Source organism: Neltuma alba, unplaced genomic scaffold (assembly GCF_004799145.2).
Source record: "Neltuma alba isolate B1F8T4 unplaced genomic scaffold, ASM479914v2 tig00011343_pilon, whole genome shotgun sequence".
In the NCBI taxonomy this organism is placed as follows: Eukaryota; Viridiplantae; Streptophyta; class Magnoliopsida; order Fabales; family Fabaceae; genus Neltuma; species Neltuma alba.
Window position 1 is genome coordinate 199974 of NW_021636044.1, and position 21835 is coordinate 221808.

The window sequence follows — 21835 nt, forward strand, 5'->3', positions numbered from 1 at the left end:
AACACTATAATAAATTTAGTGTGCTTCTACTCGGAGTTTGTTCTCCCATCCCCTATAATTGTCATTATATCTTGTGATATTATTAGCTTATCTTATGGGGTGTTAGGTAAAACTAAACCATGGTTTAATAGTTTCTAAAAAAAGTTATTTTAAGAATAGATTTTCGAAGAATAAATTTTATAAAATTAAACAAGTAATTTTAATAAAGTGAGAGTATTTGGATAGTTAATATCAGAATCACTTTTCATATACAAATTACTAAAAAAACATAAGTTACTATAATAATTATATAAAAGATATATTTTTTTTGAGATAATAAATTTGTAAATAATATATTTTTTGCCAGCATAATAAATAACATATGAAAAATATAATTAATTAACTAATACTTATATATTGATAAATATAATACATCATATTATTAATATAAGAGTTAGATAACTAATTTATAAATATATGCAACCATCATAGGACTACTTAGGGGCAAAATGGATAAATATAAAAAACAAAACAGAAGGTAGTATGTAAGAACAACTTATTATTTATATGATTGATAATTAATATGTGCATACATATTTATAAAATACAAGATTAAATATATTTTTATATCTTAAACCATAGTTTTATACATCAAAAAGCAGAAAAATTTCACTTTCAAAAAACTATGGTTTCCAATTTAAAAGTGATTTTGTTAAAAAAAAAAAAAGATGTTTGAATGATTTTTCTCGACACCATGGTTTTCTCTCCAAAACCATGATTCGAAGAAGTACCTGAACACCCCCAAATAGTTAATTTTATACTGTTTCTTCTCTTATAACCAAAAGAAAAAAAGAAACTCTGTAAAGGTATAAAATTCTAAACCTACAAATCAGTTTTAAAGTTTAATAATATGGGTGAAAAAAGTTTTGCTCTGAGTGCTCTCTCTTGGAACTCGTGCTATGTTTCTGAGCTTTGAGATAGATGACCCCGGCGTTCGGAAAACGCCTCCGGATAGGACCTCAGATGAAAAGGATCAAACAGATCGGGCCAAAAAATCAAAGAAGGAAGTGAAAGAAGATGCTCTTATGTTGGACAGAATGATTGATGCAAGGGAAGCCACTGAAGAAACTAACGGGACTAAGACACCGCACGCCCCTCCCTTATCTTATAAAGACTCTTTACTGGGCTTCAAAGGGGAAGATTTTAATGGGGTGGCACATGGGAACTCATACATGGAGGAAGACCCCTTGCTGTCAGACCTTATTGATCAAGAATGGACCATCCTTGAACAGTCAGAGGAACTCAAAAATCTGATGAAAATATACCCTGCGGTCCCGATCACTCCAGAGTAATACAACAAATGGTGCAGACCATGGAATATATCGCTTATAATAACTGTTCTGGGGGCAAAGTTTAATGTCTACAGGGTGAAGGAAAGCCTGACCAGAGCATGGAAATTCAATAACTTTGAACTGATCGATTTACCAAACAACTATTATGTTGTGCGTTTCAAAAACCCAGAAACGTGGGGAGACCAATATGAAAGAGTCCTCTTTGAAGGTCCCTGGATTGTGGGGCAACATTCGGTGCTAGTGCAAAGGTGGTCACCTTATTTTGACCCCTTTAACAATCCATTGGGAAGGGTGGCAACATGGGTCAGAATCCCACACATCCCGTTGTTATGCTATACAAAAAACTTCATTTGGAGACTGGGTGACATGATCGGAAAGACCCTGAAGGTTGACATGAATACCATAGCTAACCTGGAAGATAAAGAAGCAAGGGTAGAAAGAGGAAGGTATGCGAGAATATGCATTGAAATCGACTTACAGAAGAAGTTGATCCCCAGAATTATATCGGCATCAGCGCTGTTCAATGTTGAATATGAAGGACTTGGTCTCATATGTTTTCAATGTGGAAGATATGGGCATAGAAAAGAGGCGTGCCCATGGAAGAAATCAGCCGAAAAAGTAGAGAGTCAACAAGGAGGAAGCCCCTCATCACCCTCACTAAAGACGTCGCCGGCGAAATCTCTACCGGCTGAGGAAGATCAGTTTGGGCCATGGATGATGGTACAATGTACGGGCAGGACACGTGGACCCAGGTTTGAAAATAGAAAAGACAGACATGAGGGAAGAAGAGACTATGTCAGAACTAACAGAAAGAATGGCGGTAAAGAAGGACAGACACGCTTTAAGGTATTCACTGATATGGGAAAGGAGTCAGATGATGGTTTTGATGAGGAGGAAGATAGGAAAAGGGAGGCGCTGGCACATAGGTCGGCTGACAGGGAGAGGGCTGTAGTGCCTATGGAAGGAAGAGTTGGGGTGCCGAGAAATAAAGCGGAAACTTCAAAAAATTCAAATAAAGGCAAGACAAAGGAGTTTGTGGTGGGAAAAAAAGTAATGATATACCAAGGGAAGGAAAATACAAAGCCCAACGAAGAAGAAAACCCAAGACAAGCCCAAAGTAATGTGGACGGGAAACCAAAGACTGAAGGACAGCTAGGTCAACAAAAGAACCCAATAGGCAAGAAGACTATGGGCCGTAGAGCCCATAATGTGGTGGCAGGAAATCTGGACCTGAAGGAGTCCGAATACTTGAAGCAGGAAAGCCTGTTGAACACTGGAAATGGTGCTATGCAAGGAATAGAAAGGGAAGAAGAGACGCAAGCAACAAATACTATCGTGATTTACGAAACAGAAAAAACAAGAGATTAGGAGATGGGAAAGCACTGGGAAAATCCTCCACAACCACCCTCAGTAACTGATGGGAGAACAAGGAGCTATAGGGACTCTTTATGCAGAGTCGAAGTTGGGACGAAGCAAGAAGATAAACCCCCAGACCTGTAAGGGCCCTATTCCTCTCCTTTTCCTCTGTCTTTTTCAAATGATTGTTGCATCATGGAATTGCCAGGGAGCAGGTTCGAAAACATTCCCGCGGCTAATAAATGAAGTGGTAAAAAAGTACAGAATTAATATTATGGGAATTATGGAACCTCGCATTAGTGGAGCTAGAGCAGATAAAGTAGTAAAGAAGATGGGTTTCAGTAATTGGATAAGAGTGGAGTCTACGGGCTATGCAGGAGGAATTTGGGTACTTTGGAACGATTGGGAAGTTTCAATTGAGTATGTATGCTCGACCACCCAGTTACTTCATTGCAAAATAACTAGCAAAACTTCAGCAGAAACTATGCTAGCTACGTTCGTCTATGGAGACACAAACCCTCTGAGGAGAAGGGAGCTGTGGAATTCCTTAAGGAATATAGCGAGTTCAATTGATTCTGATTGGATGGTTCTAGGGGATTTCAACACTTTCCTCACCGTGGAGGACAAGGTAGGGGGAACACGACCAGACAATAGCATGATGATATCTTTTAGATCCTGTATAGATGATTGTAATCTCCTAGAAATACCAGTGGTGGGCGATAGATTCACCTGGGAAAGAAATGATGTAAAGGAAAGACTTGACTGGGCCTTTAGAAACTTTAACTGGGAAATAAACCACCCTCACATGAAGGCTCATCACAAACTACGTTTTAAGTCGAACCACAGAATGATAGTAGTGTCTGACGGTGGTGAAAATAGAATCAACAGAAGCAATAGAGTTTTCAAATATCAAGCTGCTTGGTGTCTAGAACAAGACTTCGTGGATATTGTTGCAGCTTCGTGGGAAAACAAAAACTGGCTCCAAGGATGTGAGTCTTTCAAAAAATCAGCCATGGAGTGGAACGAAAAAGTAGTAGGAAGTGTGGCAGCCAAAAAGAAGAAGTTGTTAATAAGACTGGAAGGCATTGACAAGGCAAGACAGAGTAACAGATCAAATGGACTCCAAAGACTAGAAAAAAGAATATGGGAAGACTACAGCAAATTAGCAGCTCAAGAAGAATTAATATGGTTCCAAAAGTCTCGAAGCAAGTGGCTAAAGTGGGGAGACAAAAATACGAGCTTCTTTCACGCCACAACAGTAATGAGGAAGAAGAGAAACTCCATAGAAGCCTTGCAGGATTCGAATGGGAGCTAGACCTATGATCAAGAAACCATGAAAGGAATGGCTTTTAACTTCTATAAAACTCTCTACACAGCAGAAAACAATATAAGACCTGTCTCTACCTGGCCGATGTCCTTCCCACCCCTCCAGACTCAACAGTTAAATATCCTATAGAGGGAAATCTCGACTATAGAAATAAAGAATGCAGCTTTTGAAATGGGGGCTTTTAAAGCCCCAGGACCAGATGGCCTACAACCCCACTTCTTCCAAACACAGTGGAATAAAGTAGGTACAAAGATCTGTGAGCTACTCAACACAGCCTGGTCTAACCCTGACTCTCTTAGGGACCTGAATCAGACGCATATAATCTTAGTCCCGAAAGTAGAACAACCTACCTCCCTGAAAGACTTCAGACCGATTTCTTTGTGTAATGTCAGCTTTAAGATTTTAAGCAAAGTTCTTGCAAACAGATTCAAAGGAGTTATGCCTTACCTGATCAAAGAGAACCAATGTAGCTTCATACGTGGACGTCAGAGCTGTGATAACATCATACTTGCGTAAGAGGCGATCCACACAATGAGAACTAAGAGGGGTGGAACAGGATTTATTGCTATAAAAGTAGATATGGAAAAAGCTTATGACAGGCTAGATTGGAACTTCCTAGAATTCACAATGAAAAGCCTTGGCCTATCAGATAATTTTGTCGACATCATAATGAAATGCATTTCCACAGCCTCGATGAGAGTCTTATGGAATGGGGTGGCAATAGAGAGCTTTCAACCATCTAGAGGAGTGAGACAGGGAGATCCCCTAAGCCCCTACCTATTTGTCCTGTGCATGGAAAGGCTGGGGCAACTGATTCAGCATGAGATTGAAAGGGGAAGATGGAAGCCGATGAAACTGAGTACAAGAGGACCAATCATCTCACATCTTTTCTTTGCTGATGATTTGATTTTGTTCGGAGAAGCGTCAACAGATCAGATGTTGGAAATGAAGAACATCATGCATTTCTTCTGTCAGGTTTCGGGCCATAAAATAAATTTGAACAAGTCAAAGGCTTTTGTCTCCCGAAATGTAAACTTTAACAGAGCTTACGAACTGAGCCAAATGGTTGGGATTGGCCTTACCCAAGACCTCAGAAAGTATTTGGGTGTACCGATCCTACACAAAAGAGTAACCAAGACGATATTTGCTCCCTTAATTCAGAAGGTGAGATCAAGACTGGAAAACTAGAAAGGAAGATTCCTGAGCCTAGTAGGGAGATCAGTACTCATCAATTCGGTTATCTCAACACTCCCCTCATACCAAATGCAAACAACACTACTCCCAAAAGGCATCTAGTTGAATTGGAAAAAATCAGTAGAACCTTTTTCTGGAATAACGAAAATGGAGGTAGGAAACTTCATCTTCTAGCTTGGGATGTGATTAAAAAGAGTAAAGAAGAAGGTGGTCTTGGAATCAAAGATCTACATAGTCAAAACGTGGCTTTCATCATGAAACTATGCTGGGGAATTCTTACAAAACCCCAAGCAATGTGGGTCAAATGCTTGAAGGCGAAATATGATTGTGGGGAGAATAGGATGCCGGAAGTCAATCAAAAAAGAAACCAATCTGAAGTTTGGAGGGCGATAACACTGGTTTGGAAAGAGTTCCTGAAAGGTGTGGGATTCCAACTACAGAGTGGAGAAACAGCAAAAGCTTGGAGTGATTTGTGGAGTCCTCTGGAGCTTCCTTTAAAGTTCTATGCAAATAAGAACTTCCACCAAATAAATCCAGATGAACCAGTGAGGAACTTTGTGACAGATAATGGCCAATGGAATCTGATTAGATGGGGAGAATGTCTCCCTAGTTGGGTGCTAGAGAAAATCAAAATGACTAGACCACCAACAGGGAGGGGTGAGGATAAGATATGCTTGAGAAATGCCACAGATGGAAATTTCAGTGTTAGGACTGCATATAGGATGATCTATGAAAAGTAGGATAGAAACATAAATCCTATTTAGAAGCAAAATTGGCGCTGGGGAATTCCTGAAAGAGCAAAATTTTTCATGTGGCAAGTTTTCCATGAGAGAATTCCTACGAATGGAACCAGAGCAAAACACCTAAATAACGAAACTGAGGAGTGCCCATTTGAGTGTGGTTGCAAAGAATCTATATTACATACACTGAGAGACTGTGAGGCAGCAAAGAGTGTGGTTGCATATAATTAACCCATTGTATTATGCTGTTTTCTTCTTCTGTGATTTGCAGGTATGGCTCAAATGGAACACCGAAAACAACCCAACAAATGGAAGATTTTCTAGATGGCCGTGGAGTCGAATCTTTGAACAAGTCTGTTGGGCTATCTGGAAGAACAGATGTAAGAAAGCATTCGGGGAGAAGACTACTCGACCAAAGGACCAAATGTTCAAGATCCTGAACCACCTTATGGAGGAGGTACAGCAAGAAAAATTTCGCCACCAGATATACCAGCTTCCAGAGAGGAGCACCACACAACGTAATCCCCCACCTCCTGATTATGTCAGAATTGATGTGGACGGGTCAAAATCAAGAGAAGGTGCGGCAACTTGTGGAGGTTTTATTAGTGACTATCGAGGTCATTGGAAGGGTGGATTTCAACGGAAGTTGGGTACCATGCCCTCAACAGCTGCGGAGATACACGCTATGCTGACTAGACTGCAACTTTGCAAGCAGTTGGGGTATAGTAAAATAAAGCTATACACGGATTCGGCTGAGGCTCTTCACCTACTTCTGACCGATTGTGAGCCCTCACATCCTTTGAGGGAGATGGTACAAGACTTGAGAAATTTGATATTTGATAATTGGGACATTGAAATCCTGCACTCATTCAGGGAAAATCTAGGATGTGCCAATAAGCTTGCTACGATGGCTCATCATATTGAGCATGAGTATATATTTCTACAAGATATCCCGAATTATTGTAGGGAGTATTTTGATGCTAGTCAGGGACAAATGGGTCAGTAACCCGAGGTGCTTTTTGTAACTTTCAAGCTTCTTGCTTGCCTTTCTATATTAAACAAAAAAAGTTTAATAATATGGAGCCCAAAGAAACGTTCTAAACTTTAATAATATTGCAAAGCTGCTTGAGAGAAAAATAAAAATAGAATAATTTGACATACTAAAAAGAATAGTGCGAGCAGACTTACTATACCCTGGCTTTTGTTGCCTCATTAATTGCTCTTGAAACCACCTGCCAAAACGTGTGTAGCTTTTAGTTCTTTGTCTAATGAGCTTTTGACAGTTGAAATATAAATGCATATCAACTCAAACTAATTGGTTGAACAGAAAATATAATTGAAGAATATGAAGAGACTAATTATACTTACGATAGATTATTTAATTCATACCTATCTATACTTTTCCTTTTTTTAAGGTAAAATCATGTTATTTCCAAGTCACACTGGACTTGAGATTAATCCATTTTAGGCCAAGAGTGGTTAAGGAATAGTGGTTCCAAAAGTATACTTTTCAGAATTTAAACTTATATTTTTCTCCTTACAGGAGTAAACTACTACCATCTTAACTAACACCTTGTTGTCTCATAATTTCCTTTATTCATGGTTTACTAATGTTGTCCCACAACAAAGGCTTAATTTCCAACGAGTTGCTTGCCACACAAACGAATGTATATTTGTGTTGGGGACATTACATATTTGCAAGAGAAAATAAATAAGCCATTTTTTCTATATGGGATTAATTTTAAACCCTTAAGACAATTGCATAATTGGATTTCTATTGGGAATTCAAACCTAACTTGTAGGTGAATTTATACTCACGGCGGATCCAGGAGGGGCAAATTGGGTTTGTTTGTCCCTCATGATTCTCACGTTCCTTGGTAAGGAATGTTAAAAACAAAATTTAGCCCTCCAATTTTATTTATTCCCCTAATTTCATTTATTTGTAATTTCAGCTCCATTCATTCATCTTTGAACCTACGAATTGGCTCAGAGGACAAGAAAATTAATCCACCATCATCATCAATAACTTATTTCTTTCAATATATTAGGGGTTGGGGGGGAGGAGCCTCTTTATATCGAATGGAATGTGCAATCTTTGCCAAATCAAGCTGGAAAAATTTATCATACTCTAATCCTAAATCTTAAATCCAAAACCCTAATGTCTTGCCCGTGAAATCATTAACTATTAATATCAATGATAAAACTCAACAAATGTTTATTTCACTCTTTTCAGAAAAAATTCATTAATTTACAATATAATTTCTTAGCACACAACAGAACCAACGATAGATAATCGCATATACAAGATCTAGAAGATTATATAATAATAGTCAATTTCATATATACCTTATTAATTTGGTATTCCATTGATCTGATGATTATAAAAAGCATACACCTATTTCCCTGATCGTCACCATTGTCATCTTCTTCTTGATTTGAAACTTCCATGGATAACATGTATAAATTGTTTTTCCCAGAAACCATAAGAAAAACTTATGCTTTGGATAGTTGACGGCTACTTTTGTAGCTTTTGAAGCCAAAGTGATGTGCCTATATATATAGGGTGAGGAGACAAGGGTTTTTCTTTCAGCCTATGGGGATATCACCTAACTTGGGTTTGAAAGCGGTGATTCATGATGTGTGAGGTTGCGCACGTGTTTTGCACATGTAGATTTAATACAATTAAGAGAGTTTTAAGTCCAATTTAATCTAAAAAGTTTAAATATATTAAATCTAATGTCCTGTAGCTAATCATATTAAATCATCAAATTCTACTACCAAAAATGGGTGTTCGAGGCACTACTACAAATAATCAAATTTGCAGAAAATTTTTTCATCATCATCAAATCCATCATGAAATTTTGCAGAAGATTTTTGGTCGCAATGCAAGGTAATCTAGCTTGCGAGCTCCTGTTCCATAAGCATGTGGCCTTTTTTTCCCCCGTAACATAAGCATATAACCATTTTTGAGTGCAAACCAAATATGCAATTGAAATTATTGCTTTTTATGGAATTTTTACTAATTGGCCCATGGCTCCAAAAAATATGTTTGCGTATGAAAGAATATATTCGAAAGAAAATAATTAAAAATCTATACTTTTTCTTTACCCCTCAATTTTATAAATTTATTTTTCAAATTCCTAATGTTCTTGACAAAAAATGCCAGCATTAGAATTGAAATGTAGATAAACATCCTCAATCATCAACATATTAAGTTTAATTTTCAAAATAACAATAATTATTACAAAAAATTACCATTTAATACTAATGGTGGTAGGGTTAAAGAACATAACTAAGAAGTTATTTTTAAAAGGCTAAAGTATTGTTGAGTCACTTAAGTTTACATAAAATTTCATTTTAATCCTTGAAGTTTAATAAATATATTCTTAGTCCTTTAAATTTAACCCCGTTAGTTGGGATAGAAATAGGTGTAGGGACCTATGGCCTAATCTATAAATGGCCTAACCTAGCCTAATCTATTTAAATATCAAAACATACTCAGGCCTGTAAAAAGGCCTGTTTACTTTATTAGGCCAGGCTCAGGCCTGGTAATAAGCCTATTAGGCCTGTCAAGCAGACTGGGCCTATTATCTTTTTTTTTAGGCTAAAATTGTAAATAGGCTTGGTTTGCTTATGAGTAGTTATTAGTTTGGACCAGTAAGATTTTGGTCCAAGCCGGCCAACGCCCCTTTGCCTCTTATATTTTTGGTGCATGTGCCCTTATGTTTTAATTGATACATACAGAATAGTCTGTCCCATTCTTTTACGAGCTCTTTTTTTTTTTTATTGTTCTTTTGGCCATTTGGCTATCAATGTATATATTATGCAAAGACATTAAACCTCCTCCCATGGTACTCTCGGTGTATCATGGTTCCCTACCCATATATTTATTTTAATAATTTGTTATGGAAAAATATGAATAAAAATTAGGGGGGAAATACCCGTGTAGATTCTGTAGAAAAAGGAGCACTCATATTGAAAGACTTAATGCTTTGCGGTTTGATGGTTTGTTGTAATTGTAGCAACTAGCAAAAACAAATTGTGTTAATTTGATAATTTCATATTTTCTATTTGTATTTTAGATAAATTGGGTTGAATTATTGTAATTTTAAATTCATTTATGTGTGTTTGAAATTTGTTAAAAAAATAGGTCTCTTAACATGTCACAGGCCAAGATAGGTCTAATTACAGGCCAAGCTTAAACCAAACAAAAGGCCTTTCACATGCTGCAGGTCAGGCTTAAGCTAATAGGCCTCACCACAGGCCAAGCCTATTAAGGGTGAGGCCTGACCTATTTCCACCATTACCCGTTAGTCTCACTAAGCAAAAATACTCGGCAATTTCTAAATAATGACTCGACATTTGCATACTAACATTAATTTTTAATATAAAATATGTAAATTAAAAAAATTTGAAATAAAACATAAAAAAAGATGTCAACAAACGTGATTATTTCTATGATAATTTAAAAATACTTTTAATTTTAACTTTTTAAATTTTTCATGACCAGGTTTTTAAATTATGGTTTTGGATCTACTATAAAAAAAAATAAAAATAAAGCTAGTCCTTAAAATAATTATAATTTTAAAAATGTTTTAATATAAATTTTTTAGATTAATTAGATAATTTTTTCAATGATAAAAGTAAGGTGTTATTTTAAATATTTTTTAATTTACATATTTAAATTAAAACTTAATATATCAGTATTTAAATATTGAGTCATATTTTTAAATTGCAAAGTTAGCATTTTTTGTTAGTGAGATTAAGGAACTAAAAACATACTTTTTAAATTTAGAATGCAAAACTAAAACTTGATGCACCATATACTTCAGTCCTTTTAAAATTAAAGGGCGTAACTAAAATCTTTTATAAAGTTGGAGAACTAAGTACATAATTTTGCTTATAAAAAACTAATACACATATGCAATTAAAAACCTTAGTGCAAAAAAAAAAAAAAAAAAGCCTTTGATGTGTTGACCTTCAAGTGTATCATTTGGGGGCTTCAAGTAGTAAATTCTAAGATGTACGAGTGTTTCCTTATTTCAAACTTCCCATAAACACGTCAATGACCTTATGATCTGCCATAAAACCAACTTTATTGATGAAAAGTTCTGTAAGTTTGTTCTTCCTAGCTATTTCAAGCATTTAACTTGCCCCCAATGGTCCAAAAAATAAAGTACTTGCCACGGAGATGAAATTTTTTAGGACCAAATTTAATTTGATATACATCAATACAAAATTATTAACTTAACTGTCATATTCCTAAATATATGGATAAAATAAATTAATTAGTTATGTGTGCATTTACATATAGCTAATGCTTAGTTTTATGCATACGCATAGCATGAGAATCTGGAGCATAGTTAAATAGTTGCGTAAGGCATATGCTGCTTGGTTTTTAATGAATAAAACCGCTGGAGATGTCAGTTAAATTAAGTTTTTTTTTTTGGGGGGGGGGGGGGAGAGGGGGTTGAGCAAACCTAAAGCCATGATTAACACATCTTTCATCCCATTTCTTGGTATCCCTCTCGTTCATCTCCATTGATGCCAAGAAAGAAGAAAGGAAACTAAGCCATGGCCCATGGGTCATCCTCTTGGTTGCGAAAAGGTCAAAATATGCTTTTCTATCTTTTTGAGTTTATGCTTTATTCTGGTACAAAGAGTCAGCAAATTAAATTATTATATGGATATTTGTGTTGTTTCTACAAGAACTAGCTGAAAACTATTGTTTTCAAGCCGTAGAAAAAGTATTACGTTTCAAGATGATGTACCCCTTTTTGTATAAACATGAATCAAATTGGCATTACTTAGCAGCATCAAGCTTTGAGGAGGGTGACGTGGTATTCCCTTTCTCTTCAACCTCTTTCACTCTCTGAAGAGCATCATTAATGGTTTTGGATACTTTATCAGAATGTTGCTCAACATCTCTCAAAATTATCTCAAGCTGTTGTTGGAGAACTGCTCTTCGCTTTCTCTCGCGCTGTAACTCGGCAGCCAATTCCCGGATTTTTACATCTTTCTCATCCTGAGAATACCAAATGGTTGCAAAAAGACATGCATTATAAACATAACATAACAATAGTACAACATAGAGAAAACTATGAGAAGCATGAAGAAGTTGATTGAACAAAATTCTCTAGTCTTAAATATTGGGATATCCCAAATATGTCACGCATCTTAGGGAAAATTGGTTATATACTTAATCAGCTCAAAAAATGCTAGTTATTTCCTCGTATGACGTTATTCATTAAAAGTAATTATCAGCAGATTTCCAGCTTCCAAGAGCACTAATGCATAATTATAAGAACAAGGAAAGGGGTAATATAGGGAGAGAGTTTGTTGACATTCCGCGTTACCCTATATTTTGGACCAAAAATACTTCTAGAAGTTTCCCTATAAATCAGACCAGAGGGAGTATATATTATTAACATCTTAACAAACAGATCCGTTCATTCAAAAAGCAAATAAAAGAAGCATGTTCTGTGCTTTTTCTTTTGTGCCGTGCCCCCAGGGGGGGCTTGGGGACACTTTCTAAGCACTTGGTTGTTGATAGAACATAATGGCGTCATGTGATTCATGTAGCCGACCCCATCTAATAGGATAAGGCTTATTGTTGTTGTTGGGCACTTAGTCAACTTGACCAAACAAAAGAACTGGCCAAGAACAGCACGTCTAAATGCATTCCAAAGTTAGTCCTAATAATAATAAACTTCCATCAGGAATTATAAAAACTTTTAGAAATAAAATGACATTTTTAGTAAGTCCGACAGATCCCAAGAGATGTACCCGAACATGCATACTAAGTTGTCAGAATCTATGCGAGAACCTTCACACCCTAATGCAAGCAACACAGCCATTTATCTTCTTTTTCATAGAATATTATGAACCAACAAGGACTGTCTCTCACCCATACTAGAGCTTGCGGATTGAAAACTAAACTTCTACATGACATGTCCTTCCTTACTTGATAAGTTTCTTACCCTCACTGCCACCCAATCCAGTCCAACATGAACCGGGTGCCAAGGTCGATCATTATTAGTTTATAGTTTCCGTGGCCCAACAATCAAACAGTGTTGATATGCAGATGAAGCATCATGCATAGGCACCATACATTTATCCTTCTCCAGATAGGGAGTCAGCAGATTATTTAAGGATTTGCTAAACAGGGCTAAGATTAGCATTTGTAAAGGGTGCATAATTGATTTACTAGTAGAAGATAGGGGCAACAATGCTTTTCCAATTCTCCTGGAGAAATTCATAAGTCACTGCCTGACTACAAAATGGAAATTTTACATCAATCAGAACATACGAGAAAAAACAAGGATATTTGCATGTGATTAATGAGAGAGATGTTCTCACTGAAAAACTGATGAATCTCACTTCGTGGCCAGAAGTGCTCTCAATTTAAGTAGCCATTCGAGGCCAAACAGACTAAGCTCAACCTTTCATTTTAAACTACATGTAGTTAAAAGGCTCAGGAAGAAGGATAAGGTGATTGGCAAAACCATCACTTAGAAACGCAGAGTCTATCCAAACATTAATGCAGGCCCATCAAGTAAAAGACTCCCAAGTTATGGAAAGTACAAAACACTTGGGCAAGACAAATCTGAGCACATTCTACATGCTGAGATTCAGGATACTCTATACACAGCAGATTTGAATATTGGCAGAACAATCTAAAGGATGAAGATAATAAATCCAAAGTGCATATTTTCTCACTCTGTTAAGTGTTGACTAAGTACATATCCATAATCATATAATAGGAATAATCACTGAGCTCAGTAAAGAGTAAATGACCAAACATTTCATTCACAAAGCAGCACTGACCAGTTCAAGATTTAAGGGTTCAGATAGTTTGGAACTGCCATTAGCAAACCAATGCCAAAAATAAGAAAATCAGGAAATTTTATGAGTTAATTCTAATCCATGCTGCACTCATGCTGATCTAGGGGCGTGTGACGCTTGGGGTGGATTGAATGTCATCATTCATCAAAATGCAGCACATATTATATACATTGTGAAAAATTGGTTCTCTAATCTAAAAAGTTGCATTCAATTATCAGTCATGAACATTTATTTTTTTCCCTCATTCCAAGAGTAAAAAAGTAAAGAAAATAGGACAAATGAAATATCCTATTATTAAACGGTGCACATTAATTTAGAATATTTTCAAGTTAGTGTGCTTGAACCTCATTCTCTTTCCGTTGGGATGCTTTCAAATGCACTGTTTCTGGAAAATGAAGCGGATGATTATGCTCGTCAACAAAGTCAACAATTCTATATTTTCCATTTATGCGTGACACAGTCATTCTTGCTTTACATCCTGTTCTTGTCTCTGGTCGAGGATGGATTGTTTTATAATCTCTTTTATCTGGTCTTCGTACACCTTCCTTGCAACACACATATTTATATGAAGTAATGGTGCCATCCTTCCTACTCTTGCTGAAATACTGCTTTCTAACACCAAATCCAGTTTTGCCACCATAACTCGACCAATATTGCCATGCTTCTTCCAAAGTTTCAAATTCAAGTCCCAATCTTGGGATTAAATTTGTATCCATCTAATGAAACCTACACAAGATGATTACAAGTGCATTATTTTATTTGACATTCAAACATTCATTTTTACCATTTTTTGCGTTAAAATTTGGATATTGCTTAAAATGTTGCAGTAATTGAACGGAATTTTTATTCCCCTTCAAAAAGATATGCATACATTCAATGATTTATAAGCTCATTCAATATTTCAAAATTTTACATTCACCTTGAGAAAGGGAAAAAAACTAATTCAACAATTTATAAAGTCATTAGGCACTACCATTATCCAACATAACAAAGCAATACAGAAGACAATCACAATAAAACATCATTCAGCATTATCCAGCACAAGGAAAAAAATTATCCAATGACACCAATCACCAAGAAAACGTTTACAATAATCACACACAAACAGCAATCACCAATGATCAATATGACTAAAAATGTGCCTTATATCAGTCACCAATCTAAAGTTTTTTTCCCCCCTGTCGCACCCATCAAGCACTATTCAACATAAAAAATAACTTTGCCTAACAGCAGCAAAACTCTCAGAGTATTCATCTAATCTAACATAACACCAAAAAAATACTTTCTTTGATTGATTCTGCACTATAAAAAAAAAAGGTAAATTTCAAAACTCCAAAAGACCAGAAACCAATCCAAACAATAGCTGAGGAGGGGGAAAATTACATTAGCAAACCATTGATGCTTTCTCACTTGCTCTGTTCTTCCTCTAAATTTTGTCACTCTTTAAACCCTAACATCGAGCCAAATAGCCTCGTTCGTCCACATTTCGTTTTCTTCAGTACTTAGTCGACGATTTTTTATTCTTTCTCTGCCGTAGCATTCGAACCCAGAAAACCTTCCTCCGTCGAGCTTTCACGCCGAGAAAGCCTTCACAGACCACCACAATCCTTTCCAGCGCCGGAGGAAGAAAGGAGCAACTGACTGGGTTTTTACCTTTGTTTGTGAACCAACGGTCATGATTTTCTAGAACATTGAAGGGCGAGGATCTCTCAGGAAAAACGACGTCGTTATATTTATATTTATCCACCGTTAGATCTAACTAACGGTCAACGTTTCCTACCTTGCAGGCCAACTGGAGACAGCCCCAATGCGAAATCATATGGTGTCGTTTTTATCCTCTGCCCTCCTTTCATTCTACTGTAAGCCTCTTTCTCTCTTCGACTTTTATTGAGTTCTTTTGAAGCTTCGCAGTAAAATATCGCCTAACGTTGCAAAGCGGAAGGATCTTCCATTTCTATTCTCAGTAAGTAATGGTGTGTTGGTTTGTTGTTTTCGGTTCGGTTTCCGTTTTCAAAATATACAGACGGTCACTGGCACAATCATATTTTTGCACCTTAGGTACTGTTGCCAGCATGGCCTCTTGGTGGGAAGCCTTCACTTCCTTGTAGCTGTGTTTTTTTTTTTTTTCCCCCCAAGAAAAAGGCTTGTACTGTCACAACTTAATGTGAAGAGAATTGCTTGAATATGGCTATTATGGGACAGTTATGGGTGGGTAATCTTTTACTTCAAAACTATTTCGAACCAAGACAGAAAGTTCTCTGTTGACCAGTGGGTATTGGAAGTTATTGAATTTATAGAGGCTTATCAAATTGATTAGTGTGTTATGAATATGATGTGTTTTTGGTACCTGAAGTTTAGGAGTAAGATTTCTAAGATTGTGGTGTTTGAGATATTTTGGGTAATTTGGTGTAGTCATTCTAACTTATTATCTCTTGTTAACTGTTTTCTTGCCCCCAGGAAGGGGTAGTTTTCTGAACTGAAATTATTTCCTTTTAAAGTTGTAGATTTTGCAAGGGGAATTTTGAATTTGACTATTTTATCATATAAAGATAAGTAATTTGAATCTTTTATCGATTGTCAGCATTTAAGTGCTTGAGTGCATATTGATAGCATTGGACAAATTTTTAGAAACTGATGTTAAGATTCATATTTAAAGAATAATGACTGTCTATTAACATATTCACTGATGAGTGATAAGACAGATATCTACAAGGAGAAACAGTAGCAGATGCTAAGGAACTTATTGTGAAATTTTTTGGCTGGCTGGGCCATGGTATGCGATATACATGGTCTGGTTTGGCTGTTATTGCTGCAAAAGCAAGTGAAGGCTTTGGGTACATATTGATGACCCTGTGTATTCTGAATGTCTTCTATTAAAATAAACAAGAAGGGAAAATATAGGAGGCTGTTGTTCTGCTCTAAACAATGAGAATTAGCAACAGTTTGAGCAGTAATGGAAAATGACAGAACTTGGATTTAAATTTTTCATTTGCAAATTTGTTTGAAGCTTAGCTTTGATCTCAGTGTCAATTTTCAACTCTTGCTCTCTATTAAAGAGGTATTTATAAGCCTATCCTTTGCCAGCTGATAGGATTTTTATAAAAATAAATGACTTGTCAACACTTCTTTAGCTAGGACTTTGGTTCTTTATGCATGATTGTAGGAGTTATTTGCCACAGAAGTTACAAAATAATCTTCTCTTTTTGGCTTTATGCACTGTGAGGTAGCTTGGAAATTTGGAGGAAGATTTTGACTGAAACTGGAGATCTTCTGCTCTATCTTATCGAAGTTTGGGACCAAAAGGAGAATAAGAGCATTGAAGTTTTGTTCTCTCTTCTGGAGTGTTAGGTGTTTCAGTTGGAGAATACACATGCTTAATTTTAGTAGGATAGGCTGGTTTCTTAGCTTACTTATGAGTTTCAGCTGATGGAAGTTTTTTCCACAGTGACCTTTATCTCATATGTAAAGAGATTGGGTTGCTTTTTGGAACCAATTTACATTATTTCTTCCCTGTTTTCTTCTTTTTTTTTTTTTGGGTGTTAGGATGATTCTTGATCTCACACATTCTAATAAATAAACTCATATATTATTTGAGAGATAACTAAGTTTCTATTTGTATGGCACACCTAGTCTATTGGTATTAAATTATGATAGCACCATGATGATGCAATGACATTGAACCATGAAATCATTTCTTACCTTCCCATATTTTTTACCACAGCAGTTTCCTTCCTTAACAGGGTCTTTCGACCCTGTAAATTTGATAATATTTGACGAAGAATGCACTGAGTAATTAACTCCTCAGTTTCTGCTTTATTATTGATGAAAGTTAACACATAAATAGAGGCTTCGAGGACATCAAGATAAATCTAGATAAAGATAAATACTAATCAGATTTATACTAGAACTACCTAATTAAACTTTAAATAAACTAATAAAGGTAAATAACTAGGCCCATTTCGATGGTCTTGGGCTTGCTACTTCTAACATCCCCCTCAAGTTGGAGAATAGATGTTCTTCATTCCTAGCCTCTTGGGAATCCTTCAAACTTTGTAGTTGACAAGGCTTTGGTTAGTATATCTGCAACTTGTTGATTTGATGATGTATATATGACATCGATCTGCTTGGCTTCTATCTTTTCTCTGATGAAATGCCAGTCTATCTCAACATGCTTCATCTTAGCATAATGCACTGGATTTTTCACAAGCTTGATAGTGGTTGTATTGTCACAAAACGTCTTTACAGATCCATCATAAGTTGTCAACTCTTCAAGGAGTCTAGCTTGATAGTGGCTGTATTGTCACAAAACCTTACCTTGCTGCCTTTAGATTCCATGTGTAGAGAAATCTGACTAAATTGCTTGGTTGTATTCAACTCAAGAAGGCAGTTTATATGCAACGTAGGAGCCTCAATCATAATGGCTCATCAATACCCTGATCTAACACCGTGATTCTTGGGATAAATAGGCCTGGCCTAGTTTCTATTACACCACTTGTGTACATGGTGCACTTTGGCCATCGTTTTGTGGGGTTCAAACCTTTTAAAGTTATTTTGGGAAACAATTGTTTTTTAGATATTTTGCAGCTTATTGATCCCGCCCTCTTTTGCTTTCTATATTTCTTTTGGTTTAACACTGGCATTGAGGTTAAAAGTGTATATGCGATGTGAACGTTTTATTGTTATTACTGTTACTTTCTACAAAGTTTTTGACTAAGTTGTGTGCACGTGCATAATCTATAGCAGCCATAATATACTTAAGTTATGAATAATATGACTCATTTTCGAACTCTATGCAACACACAAGGCACCTTGTTTTGTTTTCTTAATAGTGAAACTTTATTTCTTGTAATTTTTGTGAAATCAGTCTTCTGCATCAATATATTATGAAATTATGGTTTGATTTATTTGGTAGCCTGGTGATTTATCTGCTGAATAGAAGCTGAAAATTTTTATATCATGACAAATTGAACTATTTTAGGTCAATGTTTATAACTGGAATTCTTGTGGATTTTTGTGACAGTGGAGGACAAAGGAAATGATGGAGAACAAGGATCTGTAGAAACGAGTGCAAGCATGTTAGGCGGAATTGAATTTCAAGAACCCTATGTGGGCATGGAGTTTAATTCTGAAGAAGATGCTAGGAAATACTATGTTGAATATGCTAGACGGGTGGGATTTGTAGTACGTATCATGCAACGTCGCCGTTCAGGTATAGATGGTAGGACTCTTGCCCGTCGACTTGGATGTAACAAACAAGGTTTCTCTCCAAATTGTAAGGGCCCAATTGGACCAGACAAAAAGCCAAGGCCAAGTGCGCGAGAAGGTTGCAAGGCAACAATTTTAGTGAAGTTGGAAAAATCTGGAAAATGGGTTGTTACAAGATTTGTAAAGGATCACAACCATCCTCTAATTGTTACAGCAAATGGGTTCATCACACCGGTGAGCTTTTGTTCTGGTTTAAATAATACATTCTGAATTGGAGCTTTTTTCTTGACTTAAATAAGAGTTAAGGTGCAAATTTACCCTAAAAGTTTTCACTCAGGAGCATTGTTGTCCCCGAAGTTTCTTCGGATTCAAGGTTGCCTTGGAAATGTTAAACCACAGCCATGTTACCTCTTACCGTTAAAAATGTTAACAGTTAATGTGAATATTGTAACGGTCAGTGTTAGTTTTTTAATGGGGGTTGGAAACACTGATACATTTTGAAATTTTCGGGCAACATTGGTTCTGAGCGAAAGCTTACGAGGCAAATTTGCACCTTGACCCTTTAAATAACCATATACTGTAGGCTACGTATTGACGTGTAGCATACCACTTGAGAGTGAGAGTATGATGTTCTCTTTTTTCTTTTTTGGTAAAAGATTCAGGTCCAGGACCCCTTTATATTAATTGAATAAAAAGTATCATTTCATGAAACCAATAGTAGCTGCTCTGCATGGTGTTGTAGCATCTGAAATTTTCCCTAATAGAAGCAAAGGCAATTCATTGGTATAACTAGAATATGTAAAGCTAACTCTTTGAGGGGCTCTTTTTTCTGTGTCTGACTGAGAGAATATGTCATTTAGTTTGTGTGAGCATGCAAAAGCCGTGGATCAAAGCACTAGATGTTTCAATTTCTGGATATAATATTTTTGAATTCTTGTGTCCTATGAACGATATTTGTCCTTACCAGAGGCGTGATGTATATTATAATAAGTTGCACGATCAACTGTTTTCTTCCCTTTATATCTCAAATCTAAACAAAATAATTATAGAATCACGCCATGTTGATCAATACTTATTTTTACGTCAAAAACAAATGAAACAACTTACTTGGGGTTCTTTTATAACTTGTAAGAACTGCTGATTTTGGTGTCCCATGAAAAAGTGTGGATTCTTTTTTGGATTAATGTGATCTTTGGTCCCTCAAGTTTGCCCTCATTTTGGTTTTAGTCTCTCAAGTTTCAAATCATAGGTTTTGCTTCCTCAAGAGACAAAATGATCTAAGTTTTTATTGGATTATAGGAACCAATATTTTAAATGAAAAGAAATTTGAGAGACTAAAACCTATGGTTAAAATTTGAGAGATCAAAACTAAAATGTAAACAAACTTGAAAGACCAAAGCTTGTATTAACCTTTTTTAAAAAAAAAAAAAATATTGATGTAGTTAATGATTTAACAGTTAATCTTGTGTTACATTACATCAATAGCTATCTCTTCCAGAAACCTCATTTATGCCACACCAAAAGAGTCTGAATGCTGTGTTCAAATAAGAAAATTTTATGTCAAATGGAAGAGTCCGGAGGCTGTAAGGATCCAACATTTTATTCTGAAGCTTGTAAGTTATATGAACCAAGCTTTGGTAGGCTTTGAATGAATTAAGAGTGATATAGAAAACCAAGAAAAAAGGGAGGGGAAGAGAAAGAAGGAGTACTAAAGGAGAAAGGGAAGAAAAACACCCCCCGGGGAGATAAAGAAAGAAAACGGATGTTGGGAGAGAGGATAGTAGAAAATGATTAATCTAAATTTCAAATCATCCAAATCTGACAAAAGAGAAGCCATAAGAACTGCTAGGTTTGTAGAAGATTTGTCCCGCTATATTATGGATATTGTAATCTGCAACCTTTTATGGCCAAAAGAGAATAACATAAACCGTGAGAACTATTAGGATCGTAGAAGATTTATCCCATTATTATGTAGATATTGTCATTTGTAACTTATGATAGGGATAGGATACTATTGTATAATTATGAGCCATTAATTCCAACATTCCCATCTATTTATATATGGATACTTAGAATGAATGAAAACAACGTGCGAATCATATTTCCCTACAAGAACTATTTATAGGAAGCCCAAAAGACAATAGAGGAAAGGGAACATATTTTCCAATGTTCTAATCAAAAAAGGCATGAGATTAAAGAGGTTATAGTTGGCTTACAACGAGAGGTAGCTTTTGACATTTCTCAATCTTGCCTGGAAGCTTATCATTTTTCATGGCTTATTTGCAAATAATTAGATTAAATAGAAGGTTCAATTATTTCTACCACATTGTTCGTGTTTTCTTTTTCCCCCCTTTTCTTTCGATGAACAAGTATTTTTCTTCTTGCAGGGTGATAAAGACAAGAAAATTGAAGAACTGACTAAGGAATTAGAGCGCCAAGATCAGCTATGTGCAGCATATAGAGAAAAGCTAATCCGTTTCATGAATAATGTGGAGGAGCAAACACAAGAACTGTCGGAAAAAATTCAAATTATTGTAGAAAATGTAAGGAAAGTTGAATCCGAAGTGCAAAAGAATCCCTTAAATAGAAAGTCTTGGGGTTCATCCTGAGTTCTAAATTAGCGTGATTCTGTACATAATTCCACATCCGATCTTCATCAACTCTCGCTTTACTCTGTATAGTAGTTTGTTACATAATGGAACTGATGCTTCATGTATATCTTCTATGTTAAGGCTGGCTATTTTTTAGGGTTTGTTGTGGTTCTTATCAGTGTTGTTCTTGTCTGTATTTATTTTGTATTTTAAATTTAAAATCATGATACTTTTTTTTTCCTTTTG

General features: G+C 36.0%; 4 protein-coding genes across 6 annotated transcripts; 3 read left to right on the plus strand and 1 right to left on the minus strand.

The window, feature by feature from the left end:
• Nucleotides 1-2748: 2748 nt before the first annotated feature.
• LOC114712302 (uncharacterized) lies at nucleotides 2749-4002 on the plus strand. Its single transcript, XM_028896818.1, has one exon. The coding sequence runs from the start codon at nucleotides 2749-2751 to the stop codon at nucleotides 4000-4002; it is 1254 nt and encodes a 417-aa protein (XP_028752651.1).
• A 543-nt stretch (nucleotides 4003-4545) lies between these two features.
• Nucleotides 4546-6954, plus strand: LOC114712303 (uncharacterized). Its single transcript, XM_028896819.1, has 3 exons — nucleotides 4546-4989; nucleotides 5058-5912; nucleotides 6220-6954. Exons 1-3 carry the CDS (start codon nucleotides 4546-4548, stop codon nucleotides 6952-6954), a joined length of 2034 nt encoding a protein of 677 aa, XP_028752652.1.
• Nucleotides 4709-21834, plus strand: LOC114712306 (protein FAR1-RELATED SEQUENCE 5). Of its 2 annotated transcripts, XM_028896825.1 has the most exons (4): nucleotides 4709-4713; nucleotides 13799-13801; nucleotides 18826-19232; nucleotides 21386-21834. In XM_028896825.1, exons 3-4 carry the CDS (start codon nucleotides 18867-18869, stop codon nucleotides 21605-21607), a joined length of 588 nt encoding a protein of 195 aa, XP_028752658.1. In that variant the 5' UTR covers nucleotides 4709-4713; nucleotides 13799-13801; nucleotides 18826-18866; the 3' UTR covers nucleotides 21608-21834. The 2 variants fall into 2 exon arrangements, with proteins under 2 accessions (XP_028752658.1, XP_028752657.1); XM_028896824.1 differs by lacking the exons at nucleotides 4709-4713; nucleotides 13799-13801 and adding an exon at nucleotides 15661-15756 and having other exon boundaries at nucleotides 18814-19232.
• On the minus strand, nucleotides 11543-15409 carry LOC114712308 (protein FAR1-RELATED SEQUENCE 5). Of its 2 annotated transcripts, none has more exons than XM_028896828.1 (3): nucleotides 15204-15409; nucleotides 14138-14519; nucleotides 11543-11973 (listed from the first exon to the last, which is right to left on the minus strand). In XM_028896828.1, exons 2-3 carry the CDS (start codon nucleotides 14507-14509, stop codon nucleotides 11752-11754), a joined length of 594 nt encoding a protein of 197 aa, XP_028752661.1. In that variant the 5' UTR covers nucleotides 14510-14519; nucleotides 15204-15409; the 3' UTR covers nucleotides 11543-11751. The 2 variants fall into 2 exon arrangements, with proteins under 2 accessions (XP_028752661.1, XP_028752660.1); XM_028896827.1 differs by having other exon boundaries at nucleotides 15177-15409.
• Nucleotide 21835: the final 1 nt, after the last annotated feature.